This window comes from Acartia tonsa, chromosome 5, assembly GCF_053477335.1.
Source record: "Acartia tonsa isolate MP-2025a chromosome 5, ASM5347733v1, whole genome shotgun sequence".
In the NCBI taxonomy this organism is placed as follows: domain Eukaryota; kingdom Metazoa; phylum Arthropoda; class Copepoda; order Calanoida; family Acartiidae; genus Acartia; species Acartia tonsa.
The window spans coordinates 4,110,694-4,129,867 of NC_137264.1; the positions used below are offsets into that span (position 1 = coordinate 4,110,694).

The 19,174-nt window shown below is 31.1% G+C and overlaps 2 protein-coding genes across 6 annotated transcripts in view; both read right to left on the minus strand.

Moving 5' to 3' along the window:
- LOC145318556 (uncharacterized) overlaps positions 1 to 19,174 on the minus strand; it is a 547,717-nt gene that overhangs the window by 189,524 nt on the left and 339,019 nt on the right. For 2 of the 5 annotated variants that reach the window (XM_080159917.1, XM_080159916.1), the window contains one exon: positions 10,093 to 10,113. The exons of 2 other annotated variants lie outside the window; for them this stretch is intronic. In XM_080159917.1, coding sequence (XP_080016043.1) covers positions 10,093 to 10,113 — 21 coding nt within the window. Of the gene's footprint in view, positions 1 to 5,725; positions 6,228 to 10,092; positions 10,114 to 19,174 lie in introns of those variants that run through there. One more of the 5 variants, XM_080159921.1, reaches the window with a different exon arrangement.
- Positions 14,287 to 16,618, minus strand: LOC145318559 (actin 403-like). The gene is made up of 3 exons (XM_080159930.1): positions 16,211 to 16,618; positions 15,674 to 15,988; positions 14,287 to 15,426 (listed from the first exon to the last, which is right to left on the minus strand). Exons 1-3 carry the CDS (start codon positions 16,398 to 16,400, stop codon positions 14,801 to 14,803), a joined length of 1,131 nt encoding a protein of 376 aa, XP_080016056.1. The 5' UTR covers positions 16,401 to 16,618; the 3' UTR covers positions 14,287 to 14,800.

Consider the following 19,174-nt stretch of genomic DNA (forward strand, 5'->3'; position numbering starts at 1 on the left):
AATCTAAACAGAGTATCTAACTATTTATTTAATTATTTCGCTTTTGTTGGTACAGCCTTTTTAAAAGAAAAACAAATTATCTTAAATCCATTTTTGCTGCATATTAATTAATATATCTTTTTAGAGCTATATTAGACATTATACAAATGGCTAAAATAATAATTTTAAATTTTTGAATTCTTAAGTTGTATACTCTGTTTAGATTTCGCGAATGCCGCGCTTGTTATTCATAGCGTAAAAAATGTGGAGAAAAAAACTCGGCATCTTTTAAAACCCCATCTCCGTAGAAGTAAAAACAAAAGCAGATCGTTACTTTGTGCGTACCTGACCTTTTAATAAAAATTAGGATAAAACGCAGCTTCTCTATAAGCTACAAGCCGTACGTACCCTACTTCAAGTTAAAATGAAAAAGGATGTAAAATTTTGAATAGTTTTTCAGAATAAATATAAAAATAATATATTTTATTTAAAACTCTTAAATAAAAAGTAACTTTGAATCAAAACAAAAAGTTTTGTCCCCTACCTCTAATTCCTTTTCTCTTCTTATGTTTATACAGTATAGACAATATTAATTACAGTATAGTTTTTTTTAATTTGGGACAACTGCCTTACTCCAATCGAACAAAAGAACCTTAGTCTTCTGTTCTAACTCCTAACCCTTTCTTAACCAAACCTAACCTAAAAAATAAGCATTGAACTACGTATTATAGAAATTTTATAATCCGCCATCGTTTGAAGTAAAATTAACACTCTGGATAATTTACCAATGCATGATATTAGAGAAAGAAAACATCAATAATAGAAGAATAATATACAGATATTTATACTTAGTACGTTTGAAAGAACACGTTGAATTTTATCCTTTTACTTAACGCTCAAACTTTTCTTTCATAAACATTATTCGTTTCTGCGGACAGAAACACTTATTCTGATAAAAAAAATTGTAAAACAGAGCTGGATCTTTAAATCATTTTAGTGGTGAGCCAGATCGGGGTGCCCCGAATTTCAGCCAATCACAGCGCGGCATTTCATAAAATGCTGTGCTCTCATTGGTGGAAAGTTGGCTCACCCCGATCTGGCTCACCACTAAAATGATTTAAAGATCCAGCTCAGGACATACAAAGTCTTAATGATCAACTGTTTCTAACTTCTGCTGGGAGTTTTAACCCTGCGAAGCTCTCCCAACCCTAACCTATGTTAAAACTTGCCCGAAAAGTACGTTAAATCAGAAAGAATTTGTTGTCTTTCTCCTATTTTTTTTTAAAAAGCGAGGTCGGTCCGTCCGTCACGAACATTTAACTCTTTTCGTGTAACTAATAGCTCTTTTCGTTGATTTAGATAAGTTAGAATTGTCCTATCGATTGCAAACTTTGCATGTAGATTCCTATAGCATTTAGGTACGATATAGAAAGTGTATCAACTCTATAATCGTTACCAGAATGTCCGTAAGTCCATTTAAAACATGTTGATTTTTAACCTTCTTGTCAACAATTCGTTAATCTTAAAATTCGTCCATATCTTTGACCATTTTAGTTTGCAAAGTTTTGAAAAAGTGTTCAATGTCGGCTGAAAACTTTTCCCCCCCTTGGTTTGCTTCCAAAACTGTTAAACTTACTCCCAAGCTTTTTGTACTTTTTGTGCTGTAATTGTATCGATATAAGACTGTAGTCTCAATACTGTTGTTATTATATCATCTTTTTGGGGGGACAAGTTAAAATTACTTCTATTGCCCCTTACTTCCCAGCTATTTAAGATTATTTAATAATTTTTAATAATGTCTGTTTTGTATAAACATACAGAATTATTTTATTTTCATTAAAATTATAAAGGTTAGAAATAATATGAATAATTGTAATTGAAACAAAGGAACAGGGGGACCAAATATTTAAATATAAAATACTTTTTTTTTAAAGTAAATGTAGGTAAACCAAATCTTCATTAAGGAATCTATTTTTCAAATATAAGTAGGCCTATATTATTGGATAAGTATATACTATAAATATGTAGTTTAAACATAGCTTTTTATTACTTAATGGCTACAACCAAATCTATTTGTTCTTACAAGGATTTTTATATTAATTTGGATAAACATCCCCCACACCCCTTCCTAGCATAAAACCTGCCCTAAACCAAAACTAAATTTGCTCTAAAATTATGGAACGACTATTTAGCCGTTTACGAGAACTTTATTCATACTAAAAACAAAAAGAATTACAAATGATAACTATTTGTTTCAACAAAGCCAGTTCATCAATTTTAATCATACAATTTAGAAAATAAATGATTCAAATAGATTAAACACTCTACATAGATTTAAACAGGTCTGTTGGTATTGCATTTTAATTTAAACCATGTTTAGATTACTTAAGGTCCCACAAAAAAGAAAATAGTTTCTGTTGTTAATAATTAGAAAAATCTTCACAAGGGCTAGGTCTCGAGCTGTAGTGCTCTGGAGAGTTAAGTAAATTCAAAATGCAATATTGTTTTCTTATTGTCGTTGCTTGAGCATAAATTGTGTAATGTTTTATTAGTTTTTGACCAAAACTGTAGGGTTTATATTGAAAAGAATGAAGCGATTTTTTTTATATCAACATTTTTTTAAAAGTTTTAAAAATAAATTTGATTTACTCATCTACACTTAAAATTAACCAGGGTCTAAAATGAAAAATTAATTCAAAATTACTTCTTAAAAATTATATTTAATTTAATTAGTTTGATTATTTACTCAAGATTAATGACTGTTAAAACTTCATACTATGTAGATCTTGATTTAACAGATTTTGTTTTCCATAGCTCAAAATATTGTATACACTGTACAAACATAAATATGTGCTTAAATTACTTAATCAAGAATGTCTAAATTTGAATTTCTATGGAGTGCAATCAAGTCGATGTAAAGAATCGGGGAGAGGGCAATGGACTTTATATTATATTTGTACCCCAAAAAATTAAAACACGTTATCCCATTCGTTGGACACTTTCATTGGGTCTTCATTGGTAGGTTGAAATTGACAGTGTAACTGTACAAGATTTATAATGTTTTTAATTTTTGTAGGATTAATTTATAATTGTTGGTATGCACATAATATTGATTTATCGTCAATTCATTTCCCCTAAGGTCAATTTCTGTAATAGAAATTTCATTTTCACAGCAAAAATCAGAATTAAATCATTATATCAAAGGATAGATGACAAATGAAGATGCTTACAGTTTAATATGGAAATATAATTTTTTGTTATTAATCTTCCTATCTTGGTGTTAACAGCCTCTAAATTACTTTAGAATTAAGTTCAGAAGTAGTTTGTATTTTATTGAATAGCGTATACCTACTCTAGAGTACGTTCGTATTGTCCTTGCTATTTAAAAAAAAGGTTAATGGAATAAAAACTGTCCTACACAAGACTTTTAGAGTAGCTTGGCTCCAAAAATTGCAATTAATGAAAAAATTACAAAGAATAAGTAAAACACTTGTTTAATAATGCAAAAATAAAGTAATGTCTATTATGGTGGAAATTAAAAAGATAATATTTTTTTAGTAGCGAAGCTACTGTCTATGTCATTTTAAATGTCTGTCTTTCAGTCCGTCTTCTATGGCTAATGATACTTTAAAACTCAAAAACAAGGCTGGAGAATTTTTTTTTGAAAATCTAAACTAATTTACATTTATTTAATAAAACAATGAATACGGTTTAGCGAGGTATAATCATATATACAGACAGACAAAAAATTCATCCTTTTTCTTTAATATTAAGATCAATGTACATTGTACATTGTACAACACAATAAAATGTAAACTATTGTTATTTTGAAACTATAGTTATTGGAAAAAGTAATAAGGGGAAATACAAATATAGAAATATAAAGAAAATAATGATTAAAACAGGCTGCACTGCACTTGTTTTATATATTTATTGTTTTTCTATCTTATATTTTAGAATGCTACAATTGTTATCAATGCAGAAAATATTGTATTATTAAAATGAGATGTATTTCTTATAGAAGAAAGATAAAATAAAATTTAAAAATCAGGGTTCCTTACAGTGTCTCTAAAACACTTAACACATAGTTTTAGGCTATTTTATTTTAAATTTGAATTTAGGCGTGCATCTGCTAGTATTTATTATAAAATTCTAATTGCAAAAGGCTAAATAAAAAAGGCTTTAAATTTATGAAGGAAAAAATAATAATTTCAATTTGAAATTTTTGACGTTTTTAAAAAGTAACTGAAATATAGTTACAAAAATAAAAAGCTAAATTCATTGATAATAAATATTAGGTACTTTTTTGCATGCATTGTCACTTAATAAACAAGTTAAATATTTTGTATGTACGTCAGACATTCTACTAGTAAAGAAGTTGCGCTCCTTATTATATCTATATACAATCTAAATTTGCTATATAATTTCTGTAAAAATGTATAAACATAAAAACGTTCGCGAATATTTTAAATTTCTTACTTCAAACATTTGATAAAGTTTTTGTCATTTCTCAAAATAATTTTCATTTGATGAATTTATGATAATATTTTATATGATATAAAATAGAAGATTGATAAACAGATAAAAAATTTTAGAGAAAATTTTACAATGATTGGTCCCACGTAAAGTTAATTGCTGGTTGTCGTTGAGATATGAGTTCGAATCTCGGTCCAAACTGCTTTATTGATTGTTATTGGTTCTATGTCAGAAGCGTGACAGTAATATTAAAAGTAGGAGTCATTTCTTAGCCCATAAACAGGCGCAGCTAATACAACGAACGATTGCGAATTTTAACGGAAGAAGAAAAACTTGCAAGTTGTTTGTCCGTTGGGTGTTACTTATCAAATTCAAATATCGCTCTTTCATTCAAAAACTTTTATAGTGCTAAACAAAAACTTCGTCTGTCTTGTTTACCATAGTTTTTTCATATACATGTCCTTATATGTTTTAACTTATAGGTTAAATTTTCTAGAATTGAGGGCAAGTAATTTAAGTGTGTTTGACATCAGAGTAGCATTTGATACAACAATAAACCAACCAATAAAGGAGTAAAGGGGTGGGGGATTATTGTAGAGATCTCGTAAATATAGATCGTTAAAGAATCTAGAAAATCATTACAGAAAGCTGAACTTTTTATAACACTTTAAGTACTATTATATGAAGTAGTAAGCTTTTATGTCTGAAGCGAAGGATCACGCTAACCGCTGAACCGATATGGTTCTCTTTTACAATGAAGCTTCTTATAGGTTCAGGGAAGGTTTATCACTATTTTGAAGGAGGGTATATCTACCCCCAACATAGAGGCTTTTAGGTAGCGTAGCCGCTAGTAAAATTAATAAATTAGAACTTAAAAGCAAACATATTTACCCTGAATATACTGAAATAAATGGTACAAAAATACAGATTTTCTGTTGATACTTTTGTTACGAAATCTCTACAATAATTACCCTCCCTCTATGTACAGCATAGTTAGATATCTGAATCGGTAAAAGATTGATAGATAGACAAATAAAATATATAGATCATTTGAGAAAAAAGTAGAAAATTTCATTTTCAATATAGGCAAAATAAAATAAAATGGCATGCTTTTGCTTCTACCTTTTTATCTTGCAAATCATCAAATAATATAGGGAGTTATTTGCCTCCATTTTAGTGAAAATTGTTTTACTTCAATCGTTATCAACAAAGAAAAAAAGGTACAAAGTTTCACATTTTACATGTTGGTCAAACCTAATAAACAAATTACCTTCTAAAATAGCAGCATGTCCCATTTTTGGTTCCGAAACGAAACCGCTTTTTCGGATTGCTAAATTTGTTACCCATTTAAAAGAACAATTTTATAACATTTTCAGATATTTTCTCACTTTATTTATGTATGATATTTTATAACGTAAACAATTTTTATAACTTGCTTTGAAACTATTGTTATTTTAAAGTAAACATTTTACTTAGAAAATCACTGTTTTTGTATATATTTTTGTACTATTTTCGGTAAATATTATTAGATAATTTATCTATTGAATTTTAGTCAATATTTATACTAAAATTATTGACAAAATTGATGGATTTCCTAAGATGTAAGTCACTGTAGCTTAATATATTCATATGTATATATTTTTGTCGGAGGTTTCTTGCTCCAACGGAGGGCTATATCGCACTGTTTTAGTATACATAGATTTCTCTTACACTTCTTCACAGAGAGAAAGAGAAAATGCGGGAGAGATGGAGAAAGAAAAAGAAAGAGAGAGATATCATCTTAACTCTTTATCTCTTTCTTTCTTTTTTATGGTTTTTCTTTAACATCTTCTTTCCTTTTCTTTTTTCTTTACTATCTCTCTTTCTCTCTCTCCTAATTATTCATTTTCTCCCTCCAAATAAAAAATGGTTTTATTTAAGAAATTTTTGTTGACGTTTGAAAGAGCCAGCCCAAAATTTTGCCCAAAGAAAAGAATAAATATTGTATACATACAATATAAGTAATATGTCTGTGCGTCCGTCTGTAACGGAGATGTCATAAAATAGACATGTTAGAATAGTCATATCTATTTCAAGCTTAGTAAGATGATTCCTGTAACTTGTTTAATTCAGAAAGCGTAGCAAGTGTATAATTATGAACAGAAAAAACCTTAGGTTCATTTCAAACTTTTAAAAGTGTTTATGTATTTTTACAACAGACTTTTAATATAGCATCTTAATAAAAGTCATATTTGTTGAGCTTCGCTTCTATCTAAGTTATTATTCTTGTTCTTTTTTCTTGTTATATATTTTCTTTTGTTATAAATGTCTATAACTATTAACAGTATCTTGTGTGTAATTGAATAACACAACAATACATATTATCTGGTGTCCTATCCCTCCAACAAAAGCAAATTATTATTACAGCACAAACAGGCCTTTATTAATTTCTATAAACATACATAGAAACTTCCCCTAGATTTTCTGCTACTAGCAGCTTCCCAATTTTAAATTTCAAAGTAAGGGTAATTTTTTTTTTTTCAGGGAAGATTTCTCTTATCTAGGTGGAGGTACTTTCCCCCAAAATGATTATAAACCTTCTCGGGACATATAAAAAGCTTCTCTGTAAAGGAGAACTATATCGATCCAGTCGTTCCTTCAGCGAGATCCTTCGGTACACACAGACAAAGAGATATTTTTTATGTTAGGATTATGTCCATTTGTCAAGCATCTTACACAATATAGACATGATATATGCAGAAGTGATGACACACCATGCTATCTATAGTACGTCTGAATGCATACACTGACATAGCAGCCGCCAGAATAGCCGCTGATGTATAGCCGTTTAGCAGCTTAAGATTTAAGAGGGGATAGTTTATTATTTGAGAATTCATACAAAAGTTATTTTTTCGCTACGTATGAATGTTGTTATGCTTGTTAATTTGCAATTTTAAGTTTCCTAAATTGCTAAAAAGTTCATTCAATCGTTTATGTTTGAGTCACGTTTTGTTTGATAAAAAAAATAAGTTTTATACATGAAGTAAAAAAATAACTTTGTACAATCTAGAGTTTTTTTCTCATTAACTTTCTTATTTTCTAATCCTTTTTTACACCGGATATTAAAAGAATCCTTTTTCATTGCTGATTACAATTTTGCAGCAGATTACTATTAATTAATTTTCCCTTCTTTTATACAAAACATCTTTTTTTGAATATTTTGTGCAAATTTTTTTTTGCATATCCTTAAATAAAAAGTGGCAAGAATTCAGTCTGTCTGTTTAAACCGCTGGACCTTTTTCGTTCTCCTAAATAAGAATAAAGTTTAAATTGTTACTGGTAAGGTTTTTGTCTATTTTGAAGGAGGGAAGCTAAACCCTTCCAGGTAAAAGTGTTATGAATTTAATATTAAATTATTATTTTGGTTGTAGATTAAACTCACCGCTAAAGTTTCCTTCCTTCTTATCTATAATACAAAGTAGAACAATGTCTGTTTGTTTGTCTGTTTGTTTGTCTGTTTGTTTGTGTGTTTGTTTGTCTGTTTATTTGTTTGTCTGTCTGTTTGTTTGTAGCGAAGGATCTCGCTAACCGCTGAACCGATCGGGTTCTGAGGGTAGCTTCTCATAGGTCCCGGGAAAGTTTATAACTATTTTCTTGGGGGGTGGGACACCCCTAACCCCCCCAAAAAATGAAAAATCCCCCCCCCCTAATAATTTTTTTTATATTTTCTTTAAAATCTAAAACACGAAAAATTAGTTTGATAAAACCTCTTGGGGCAAAGCCCCTAGAGGCTAGGGGCGAAACCGCTAGTAAATCTATAGAGAAGAACGATGTCTGGCAGTTTGTCTGTTTGTCCGTTTAAAGATCTCGGTTAGCACTAATCCACTAAGGCTGTGCTTCTAAGTGATTGACCCTACTGGTACTATGATGGTTCTAAGCTATTTTTACACCCTACTTTTATCTAAATTAATAATGCAACAGAAATAAAGAAGCTAATAAGCAAGTACGTGAAACAGGTAAAATCAAAAATTAAGATATATGTCCAGGTTTTTATTTAATTTTTTTTATACAATTTATCCCTATCTCAGAAGTCAGTGTAATATCCTAGAATGCTAAGTTTTATTTCTCATTTAGGTCTCTTTAGCTGGTGTCCTATCACTTTCGCAAAATGTATCTCTGAAAAAAAACTGCAAATCAATATTGCATCACATACTTTCCTTCCCCCTTTCCTTAACTCCCATCTAACTCTCGTTAAAACGTTTGTTGTTGTGCCCTGTGCGCATATGATTTGTTTGTTTTGTGAAAATTATGCGAAAGTAAAAGGACACCTCTTTTGCTAAATGCATTTTCAGAGAATAGTTTGGGGTTAAAATATACGACGTTTTTATGAAGCTGTGAAATCTTTTTTAAAAACCCGTAATGAATTTGATTTTATCATTTCTTTAATTTAATTTTTCTTTATGAGCGTGTGGTTCCTAAGACAGTAACAGGTTCGAGTTGCGGCTTAACTTTGTCATGACTAAAGACGTTAAAAAAGCTAACCTGAACTTAAACTGTAATCATAATGTACTTAGAATAAGGTCCTTTTATGCGTTTTTTTCGACAGTTATATTTTCATCAGAATACTATTATATAGTCATTGATAAATTTTATTTAATATCATGGTCTTGAGATTATGCTATACATTTTTTATATTCATGTGACTTCAAGACGAAGGTTAAACATCAAAGTAATGACTTCTAGTACTATAATTTCAAGAACAAAAAGTGAGGTAAAAAATCAATTAGCTTTCTGTTAGTTACTTCTTCACTGGTTTGGATGCACACCCTCTAGTTGATTGCATGATTTTTATATAAGGGGAGGCAATTTCTTACATTTAGGTCAAACCAGCTATTTTATATTAATTCCTCAGGGATTCAGGGATAGGAAGGACGTTGAATCAGGGAGAAAGAGGACAATAGGCTGTTACACTAGTCCCCAAAGTTTTGCATTATTCGTTTACTTAACAAATTTAAGGACTTTAGTGGATTTTAATTGGCGGATTTATTAGGTTGTGTTCAATCGTTTCACCCAATTATTTTAATTTACATAAGGGGTAATTTTGGGGGTGTAAATCAATTTATCGACCTTTGTCTTATCCCTTTAGATTCCTGACGTTAAATAGTAAATTAATTACCCTTGAATATTTTGAGCTTTAATCACAACTACGTTTGATTTTAATTTTAAAAATATGCCAAAAAAAATTTTGGCAGTTTTTTCCCTCTAAATGGCTAAAACTACTCCGAGAGGCAGATTCTCAAAGTTCTTTCTGTGATCTTTAGCTTCATCCAGACAGACATCCTTATACTTTATATTTAAGCAAGGTGGTGGCTACACCCATACCCTTCCAAAACTGATTGCATTTTTTATTTAACGAAAATGAAAGAAAATACAGTCCTATTGTAAAAAAAGCCAATATGAATATTTTCCTTTAAATATCGATAATTCAAAACCACACCAAGCTTCCCTTAAAAGAACAATCTATTTTTATCAGCCTTTTTAAAATCTTATGGTCATGCAAAGAACCTTACTTCTTATATTTTAAAGAAAACAGAAACAAAAAATATAAATTGAAATAGAATTATAAAAATCATGCAAAATAATTCTATGAATTCTTACCTTTGTTTCCTATTGCAAACGCTTGTAAAACAGAGAATAATAAGTTTCTTGGATTTTTTTATTTGGATGACGACATTCACATAACATGGATATATTTATTAATTATACTCTTATTTTTATTTCTACGAGTAATAACTATAGTTTTTTTAAATCTACGAAAAATTGCTTATTTTAGAAAATACATCAAGCTTTTTCGAACATAAAAACAATTTTGAAAATATAGCGGTTATACTTTCTTTATTATAAAAAGGTATGTTTTTAAATTAGGTATTTGAAATTTCTTTTGTGAATGACGACATTTTAAACCGAGTTTTATATTTTTAATTTTCTTCAGAAAATAGTCTTGACTTACCTAAAACAAATAAATATGGTTAAATTACAATAAATATTCTTCTTGATTTCCTGAATCCTTACTTATGAATTAATTTAGGTTTTTCAGAGAAAAAACTATTTAATTAATCCTATATTTTTTCGTTTTCTTAGACATATTCTATATAAACGACAATTTTCAGAACCAGTTTTTATTCAGAAGAAATTGATGTTCTGATCCGCCTTGGAATTATATCTTCTAATAATATATGTTTAATCGATGAGTCACAACTTCCAGAAATTTACGAAGAAAAAATCACGCAACTTCTTACTATAAAATAAATAATTTTCATGATTATAGAGAAAATAAAACATCTTTATTTCTATGAGTAATACTTATAAAGCTGAATAATGGAAAAATTGTATGACTAAAGGTCAGGGACTTATATTCTGAATATTAACAGTAGAACAGAGCAGACTAAGATTTTAGTGTTAATTTGCAATGTAAAAACGGCTGAGATTATTTGTAAAAATAAATATTAGACTGATTAGAACTGGTTCTCAGCCATACTGAAAAATCATACATAGCAACGTATTACAGAAATTTTCTACAAATATAAAAATGAAAAATAATATAAATAATACCAGTTTTATTAGACCGGGCCATCGCCCCATCAGGGCTAACAAAGCTGTATATAATAAGATGCGATAAATAACTGTTTAGAATTTTTACTCCATAATTAAATTTGTCCTTCAAATTAGAACACGTAGTTTTCTCTCTTATTATACAGCTAGTCATAAAAAAAAACTTCTATTTAACAGTAAAACTGAATACGCAACTTTTACTTAACTCATCAGTAATTTATCCTATTATATAAAGTAGTAAACGTTTTTTGTCTGTCCCGAAGGATCTCGCTAACCGCTAAACCGAAATTGTTCTCCTTTACAGTGAAGCTTCTTATAGGTCCTGGGAAGGTTTTAAACTATTTTTGAAGAGGGTTTCTTCACCCCCCTTCCCCCCAAAAAATATTTATAACTCTTTTGAAACTCAAATTTAAAATGGGATGAGGTCGACTTTTCACCCTCCTACCAGTGCCCCTAGAGGCTTCTTGGGGCGTAGCCGCTAGTTCTTTAAAATACATGATGATTAAGTTTAAAAGTAGCGCAGCTTATCTCATATCAAAATATGAATACCTATTCTTAACCGTGAAGAAAAAACATGTCTAGCATAGTTTTAAAGTAATTATACAAGGAAATATAAAAAAAAAATACAGGATTTATACTTTTTTAAAGAAAATTTTAATTAAAAGCTAAATGATTAATAATTGCAGCTATATTTGATTTTTTAGGTAACTGAGGCTGCGCCTTCAGACGCATGGAAGCAGCTACTGGCACATCATTTAAAGTGCTTACTGCTACCTCGCGACTGCCGAGCCCTGTATTATATTTATGTTTCTGGCAACTAATAAAAGCAAAAAGGTTGAGCTATTATAAACTTGAAATATCATCAATCGAATTCCTCAAAGCCAAGACATTCCCACAAAACGGTTGTAAAGACATCTTGAAAAAGGCCATATTTAAAACTTTTATTTAAATAATACAACAACAGTAGGGTTTGGCCGGATATACGACCATTTTCAACGTCTAGCCGGATACTGTATATTGAAACTATCCGGACACCGGATATCCGGCCCTTATTGAGTGAGGGAAGCAAAATATAATAAAACACTCTTTGTTTGTTTGAAATAGATAGAACATGGCAATCAAAAAAGGAAACAAAAATGTAATTAAAATCGCATCGTATCGCTGACAGCTTTTTGCGGATATTAAAATAAAAAAAATGTACGATAAAAACCAGATTTGTTAGACCCGAAGGACCAAAGTCCTCGGCTAACAAAACAAGTATTAGATTTATGATTTCTATTTAAAAATTGAGGAAAATTAGATGTAATACGATGCTATACATAATTTTTCTCTATGGCTTAGAACTGGTTCTAATCCAGCGGATATTAATCGGTTTGAAAGCCATACTGAAAAATGATTATATTGGCTATATTGTATAAACGCATCCATAAATGCGCCAGCCTGAAACCCTATCCTTTCTACAGGCCCTCCCCTTACAACACATAAAATTCCAAGGATATAATCTCAACATTCCAATCTCATTGATCTAGGTTTATGTCAAAGTTGGGGGAAATTGGTAAATTATTTCTAAAAACCCTTTCAACTACCAACGTAATGTAAAATAAATGGATGTAGTTAACTCAAGGGCACTTATTTTGTTTTTCGAATAATGGTTACATTTTTTAGCTTTAAATCTTTGCTTTCAAAAAAAAAAAAATAGGACAAACATACCCTTTATTCGTGAAAAATACGCTCATACCAAGCACGTAATACACATATAAGAACGAGCACGTTAGATAGGCGCACACTTAAACAGAGACAAATATTCTGCTAAACTAATATAGTACAAACAAGTATTAGCAAGTATTTTTTTTATCAAATAAATTGTAGACATAAACTTTTCTATGATTTGGATTGATCTGTAGTAACGTATAGCCCTTAATTGAAGTATTAAAACGTTGGTATGTCCGTATGATTCAAGAAATTTAAGGCAACATAGATATACACATAGTTTTTGTATAGACTTTTAGATAATGTTGAAAAACGAATGCTATACCTATTACTTTATATATCTCAATATTCTTTCGTATGTCTGATTTGCTGAGCTACGCTTTTATATATGTTATCCTTGTTTACTTAAAAAAACTGAATTAAATTTTCTCGTTTTCATTCGAATCCGGTGGATAGGAACCGGTTCTCATCCATACGAAAAAACTATGTCTAGCATCGTATTATATCCAGCTTTCTACGAATATAAAAATGTACAATCATAAGATGAAAACCAGTTTTTTTAGCCGGTGCCTTCAGCACCTCGGGGCTAAAAAAAACTAGTTTCAATCTTATAATTGTACATTCTATATCCGCAGAAAGCCGTTTATGATACGATGCGAGAAATAACTATTATCCATGTTCAACGACTTAGTTTTTCAAATACTTGTGCACGTATCTGATGGGTTTACGCGCGCGAATTTACGTTCACCTGCAACACACCCATTTACGCGCAAACAAGGTCTTGTTACATGGAGGTTGCAGAATGGGTTACACCTGCCATAACCTTACAATATTAAAAGAACATTTAACGTGAGAAAACATATAAACTAAAATATAGGGCAAGACATAACATTTTTAAGCTTGTTCACCAAATCGTAAGCAGAGTGCTTAAAGAAAGGAGATATTAACATTTTAACATTCTAGTTATTATTCAAATATTTTCCTACTATAAAGAAAATTATCCCTAGACACGCCTAATAGGGCCTTAACTATGTGTGCCTGTACGCAGCTTGATCTATAGAGGAAATTTTTAAAAATTCCAGCACAATTGTCTATCCTCCAATTTATTTCTTATGTGATAGAATAAACCAATCACTCTTAAACCAGCCATTTTTTTTATAGAAAGGAATTTGAAAGTAAAAAGTATGTGGAAGAATGTTGTTTTAAATAGTCCAACCCAAACAAACATCAATAATAAAAGCATTTTTTTTTAAATGGACAAAAAATCGCAAACAAAAACTGAAAGAGATGGAGTTTACTGACAGTCTGCCAGATTTGTAAATAGAAAATAAAGGAGAATTGAATACTTAGTATTGAGATTGTAATTAAAGATAAATCTCAATACAACAAATAAAAAATAATAATTTCTTAGTTTTCAAAAACTGGTTTGTAGGAAAATTTATGAACAATTCATTAAGATTAACTACCTACCTATTTGATAAAAATAAATTTTATCCTATTCAGCTATACAAATAAATAAAAACACACAAATGAGAGCTTACAATTTTTATTAATTTTTTTTCCAAGATAAAATTATAAATTTATCATATTTTACATAACTTAATAATATTATAATATATAAAAGCTAAATAATATAAATGCACAGGAGAAGAGAAAGAGAAATGCGCGTGTATTTTAAAATTAGCCCGGCCCCAAAGAGTAAAAATCAGAAATTTAGAAATGTCGGGGTCGGGCTAATTTTTTCATTTTTGTTTTATGTCCTGTACAATAATCACAGACCGTGTGTGGGGGGGGGGGGGGAGTGGGGATTTTTTTGTTTTGTAATTTGGTGTACAACAGAATTTTTAAGAGTGATTTTAGGTGATTTGAAGCCTAAGTTTCTTGTAAATGTCAAAAATGGATTGCCTCCCCAGTGGAATCCAAATTTTTCTTTAGTAATGTCTTTTGTTTTAAAAGCATTGCTTTACATATGAATATGGTTTATAAGTATAATATATATGCATGTACTTTACTAAAAATAATTAGAAAAGTATTGTCGAGGTACTTAGAAGCACTTTCTGTGGACAATGGAGGGTCCAGACTCGTCGTACTCCTGCTTGGAGATCCACATCTGCTGGAAGGTGGAGAGGGAGGCCAGGATGGAGCCACCGATCCAGACAGAGTACTTCCTCTCGGGAGGAGCAATGATCTTGATCTTCATGGTGGTGGGGGCCAGGCTGGTGATCTCCTTCTGCATACGGTCAGCAATACCGGGGTACATGGTGGTGCCACCGGACAGAACGGTGTTGGCGTACAGGTCCTTTCTGATATCAACGTCGCACTTCATGATGGAGTTGTAGGTAGTCTCGTGGATACCGCAAGACTCCATACCCAGGAAGGAAGGCTGGAAGAGGGCCTCGGGGCAACGGAATCTCTCGTTACCGATGGTGATGACCTGACCGTCGGGAAGCTCATAAGACTTCTCGAGGCTGCTGCTGGAGGCGGCGGTGGCCATCTCCTGCTCAAAGTCCAGGGCGACGTAGCACAGCTTCTCCTTGATGTCACGGACAATTTCTCTCTCGGCGGTGGTGGTGAAAGAGTAGCCACGCTCGGTGAGGATCTTCATGAGGTAGTCTGTCAAGTCACGGCCAGCAAGGTCAAGACGAAGGATGGCGTGGGGAAGGGCATAACCTGAAATTAAAATTTTGTTAAACATGTATTGCAAATAGCAGATAAATTAAGATGAATTAAATTAGGATTGCCTTCAAACTAAAAATGTCCAAGTTTTACAGCCACTCTAAAGATAAAAAATTAAAAATCACACAACTTCTTAAATTAAGATTATTTAAATTTTTGAATAAGTTTAAGTTAAACAATAAATGGTAATCTGCAAAGCTAAATTAGAAGCCGAATCGAAATAATTTTCAGGGAAGCTTACCTTCATAGATGGGTACAGTGTGGGAAACACCATCTCCAGAATCCAAGACAATACCAGTGGTACGACCAGAGGCGTACAGTGACAGGACAGCCTGGATGGCAACATACATGGCGGGGGTGTTGAAGGTCTCAAACATGATCTGGGTCATCTTCTCTCTGTTGGCCTTAGGGTTGAGGGGAGCCTCAGTGAGGAGGACAGGGTGTTCCTCAGGGGCCACACGGAGCTCATTGTAGAAGGTGTGATGCCAGATCTTCTCCATGTCGTCCCAGTTGGTCACAATACCGTGCTCAATGGGGTACTTCAGGGTCAGGATACCTTGGATAATAAAAATTAATAAATAAATTGACAAATAGGTATATACAATTTACAATACAATTTACAAAATTGAATTACAGTTTTAAAAGCTAGGATAGTTAAGACTTCAATTTAAAAAGCAGAAAAAAAATTAGAAATCTATTGACCCAACAAATTAATAAATGATAAATACTCAAAATGTTAGAAAGAAGTTGTTAGAAATTAAAATAATTGAAAATTTACCTCTCTTAGACTGGGCCTCGTCTCCAACATAAGAATCCTTCTGTCCCATACCGACCATAACACCCTGGTGGCGGGGACGGCCGACAATGGATGGGAAAACGGCTCTGGGAGCGTCGTCTCCGGCGAAACCGGCCTTGCACATACCGGATCCATTGTCAACGACAAGAGCGGCAACTTCGTCGTCACACATGTTGTTATACTTGTTTTTAAATATATGAATAAATTAACTTAAGAACTACACTGTCACACGGTCGGTGAGAGAATGAGGGTTAAATTACAACGCTCAATGAATTATAGGATTTGTTATTGTGTATACATACAGGACTAGGGCCGCTGCTGCTTAATGGCAGCTTCGGGGCTCCTCAGTGGGGGTGAATAAGAAGAGGGGGGGGGGGAGGTGTGTGTGTGTGAGTCACTATCAAAAGAGATGGATCTTTAAAATCTTTAATTTTGTCAACAGATAAAAATATTTTTTTTTAACATTATTACAATTTTAGTATAGTCAAAATCATCTCATATCTTAAATTATTTTTGAGAAAATATTCTAATTCCATTAAAAATAAAATTTTGATTTAGTTTATGTTATTACAAACATAATAAGTCAGATATATTTAATGCATTTTTGTATTTTAAACAATATCAAATTATAACAAATGACTAATTTTTAAATGTTATTCAATTAATTTAACAATTAATCAATAATATTATACAATTGAGAATTTTATTACAAACCAAAAATTTAAACACATTACCCTATATTAAGATAAATTTTGCAAATTTTACTGTTTTCAAAATTATTCCTCAATATTTGTAAAAGAAAACTTTTGTATTAATTTATTAAAAGTAATTTGTTCTAGTACAGGGTTACAGTTTGCGCCATTTCAAACATGACTTTATGCAACAAAATACATGATAACTAAGCCAAATAAAGAGCAAAGACTGACCAGCAAAACAAAGACAGCTCCAAAGGAATTTTTTTAGCGTCTACAAAGTTAGCAATTTTGATATTCTATTTCTATTCTTATTAATCTTATATTCATAGCGTTTTTTAAACTTAACATATACATACTTTATTCAGGTTTTTGATAAATAATTGCAGTCTACTGTTGTTTTATATAGAAGTTGAATTACCATGGTTTCATTTAAATTAACATGTTTAAGTGTATCATGTTTAACTTAATTTTTAATTTGATATCAAAATGACACCCTTTGTAAACTAACAAATATTATTATCAAGACAACAAAAAGTATTTCCTTGATATAACTCTCTAATTATTGACTTCATTTTAAAACTTATATCCTTTGCTTTCATTAAATAAATAAAAAAAATTTTAATTGTCGGGCATGATCTTGAGTTTAACCTCTAAGATAAGATTCCCAAAGCTCGTGGGGTAGTTTTGTGTTAATAAGAGCCTCTGGATAGTTTTAGGCTAGTATTTTACTACTTGCTTATCCCTAAATTTGCAAAGTCCCTATGTGATGGGTTAATATTCTTTCACCATCCCCCCCTCCATTTTTAAATAGCTTTAAATTCCTGTATCAACACTACAAAATCAGGAAAAAGGTATGCTATATACAAATGTACAATTTGATAAAATGATTTAAATATAATTATAATTTATATGAAAAAGCTTTAATACATTTTGTATTTAAATTTGAAATTAACTTCTAAAATATTAATATGCATGGTTTATATTCCAATTGCATATCATATCACCATGCACTAAGTTAACTTTGTTAAAAGAATTAGTTTCAAAATTTTTATTATTTAAGGATCCAACCCAAGTACCACCACTCTCCCTCTCTATTATTTAGAAACCGGCATTTGGAGTGCATTAGAGGGACGGGGGGAGGAGGGGGATAGAGGTGGAGGAAGGGGGGATACACATTTGAAGGTAGATTTAAGTCTCACTTCGACATTACCATATAAGGGCATAGCCATGATTCTCGTCTCTCATTGGTCCGTGCATCTATTGTACCGATAAGTTTTCAGTGCAGTGGGAGAGGCGGGGGGTATAACAGTTGATGCGAGGGGAGGTGGTATTATTTGACTTGAGTAAAAATTCCTAATAAGGCTCTATCCACGAATCTTTGGCTTCTCTGTGCTATGCTATGCTCGTATGTTTGAATCAGGTCCTATAAGCTTTGAGCTCTTCTAGGTATGTGTGTGTGTGTGTGTGTGTGTGTGTGTGTAGTAAGGGATCTTCCTCTCTTGGCTTGAAGCATAAAAAGACTGTCCCACGCAATTTTATTCAACAAAAAATATTTTTCTTATATTTTATAAATATCAAAATATAAGATAAAAGAAACTAATTGATTGCTATTGTTATGAATACCATTCATATATGTCTACTTTGTCCTAAATGAAAAAGCTTTATTGGTAAAATATAGTCATGGTACTAGGTAGGATTAAAGATACAAAATGTAAGATTCCTGTAAAATTATGGTATAAAATTTGAAACATGTAATGGTTATTTTTTGTGGTGAGGCTACTTTTTAATATCATAATCAAATGTCTGTTTTCCATCCATTTGTCCGAGCCCATTTGTCTTTCTGTTTAAAACCTTTTGGGGGAAACGTGATTTTCTAGGCTGCTATTTTTTGTGAAGATTCATCTGGTCCTTATTATGTTTTGCTTTGCAGTTTTTCTAATGAAATGAGCAGCCAGTCTATAATCCATTTGGTCTGTTGCAATGTCATAGAATTTTTTTAGGAATAATATCGGTTGCTTTTTAAGAAATACAGCTAAAAATTTTTAATAATGTTTTAATGACAATGGATCCTCTACTATTCAAATTATTCAGTCCATTGGTCTATAAAAGCCTGTAGTTTAGAGAGAAAAAATGTAGTTATACAGTCCTTATAAAAATTTCCTCTACTATGGGTCCACATGCTTTTAAAGTGAGAACTCTTGTAGGATACATATGTTGAAAATCTTAATTTTATATATACAGCAAAACTTCT

Bases quoted from the DNA above. Each gene is read 5' to 3' on its own strand.
- LOC145318559 (XM_080159930.1), bottom strand. From the start codon at position 16,400: ATGTGTGACGACGAAGTTGCCGCTCTTGTCGTTGACAATGGATCCGGT. The intron at 15,989-16,210 runs GTAAATTTTCAA...TTATTATCCAAG, and splicing joins CGAGGCCCAGTCTAAGAGAG to GTATCCTGACCCTGAAGTAC. The intron at 15,427-15,673 runs GTAAGCTTCCCT...TTTTAATTTCAG, and splicing joins CACTGTACCCATCTATGAAG to GTTATGCCCTTCCCCACGCC.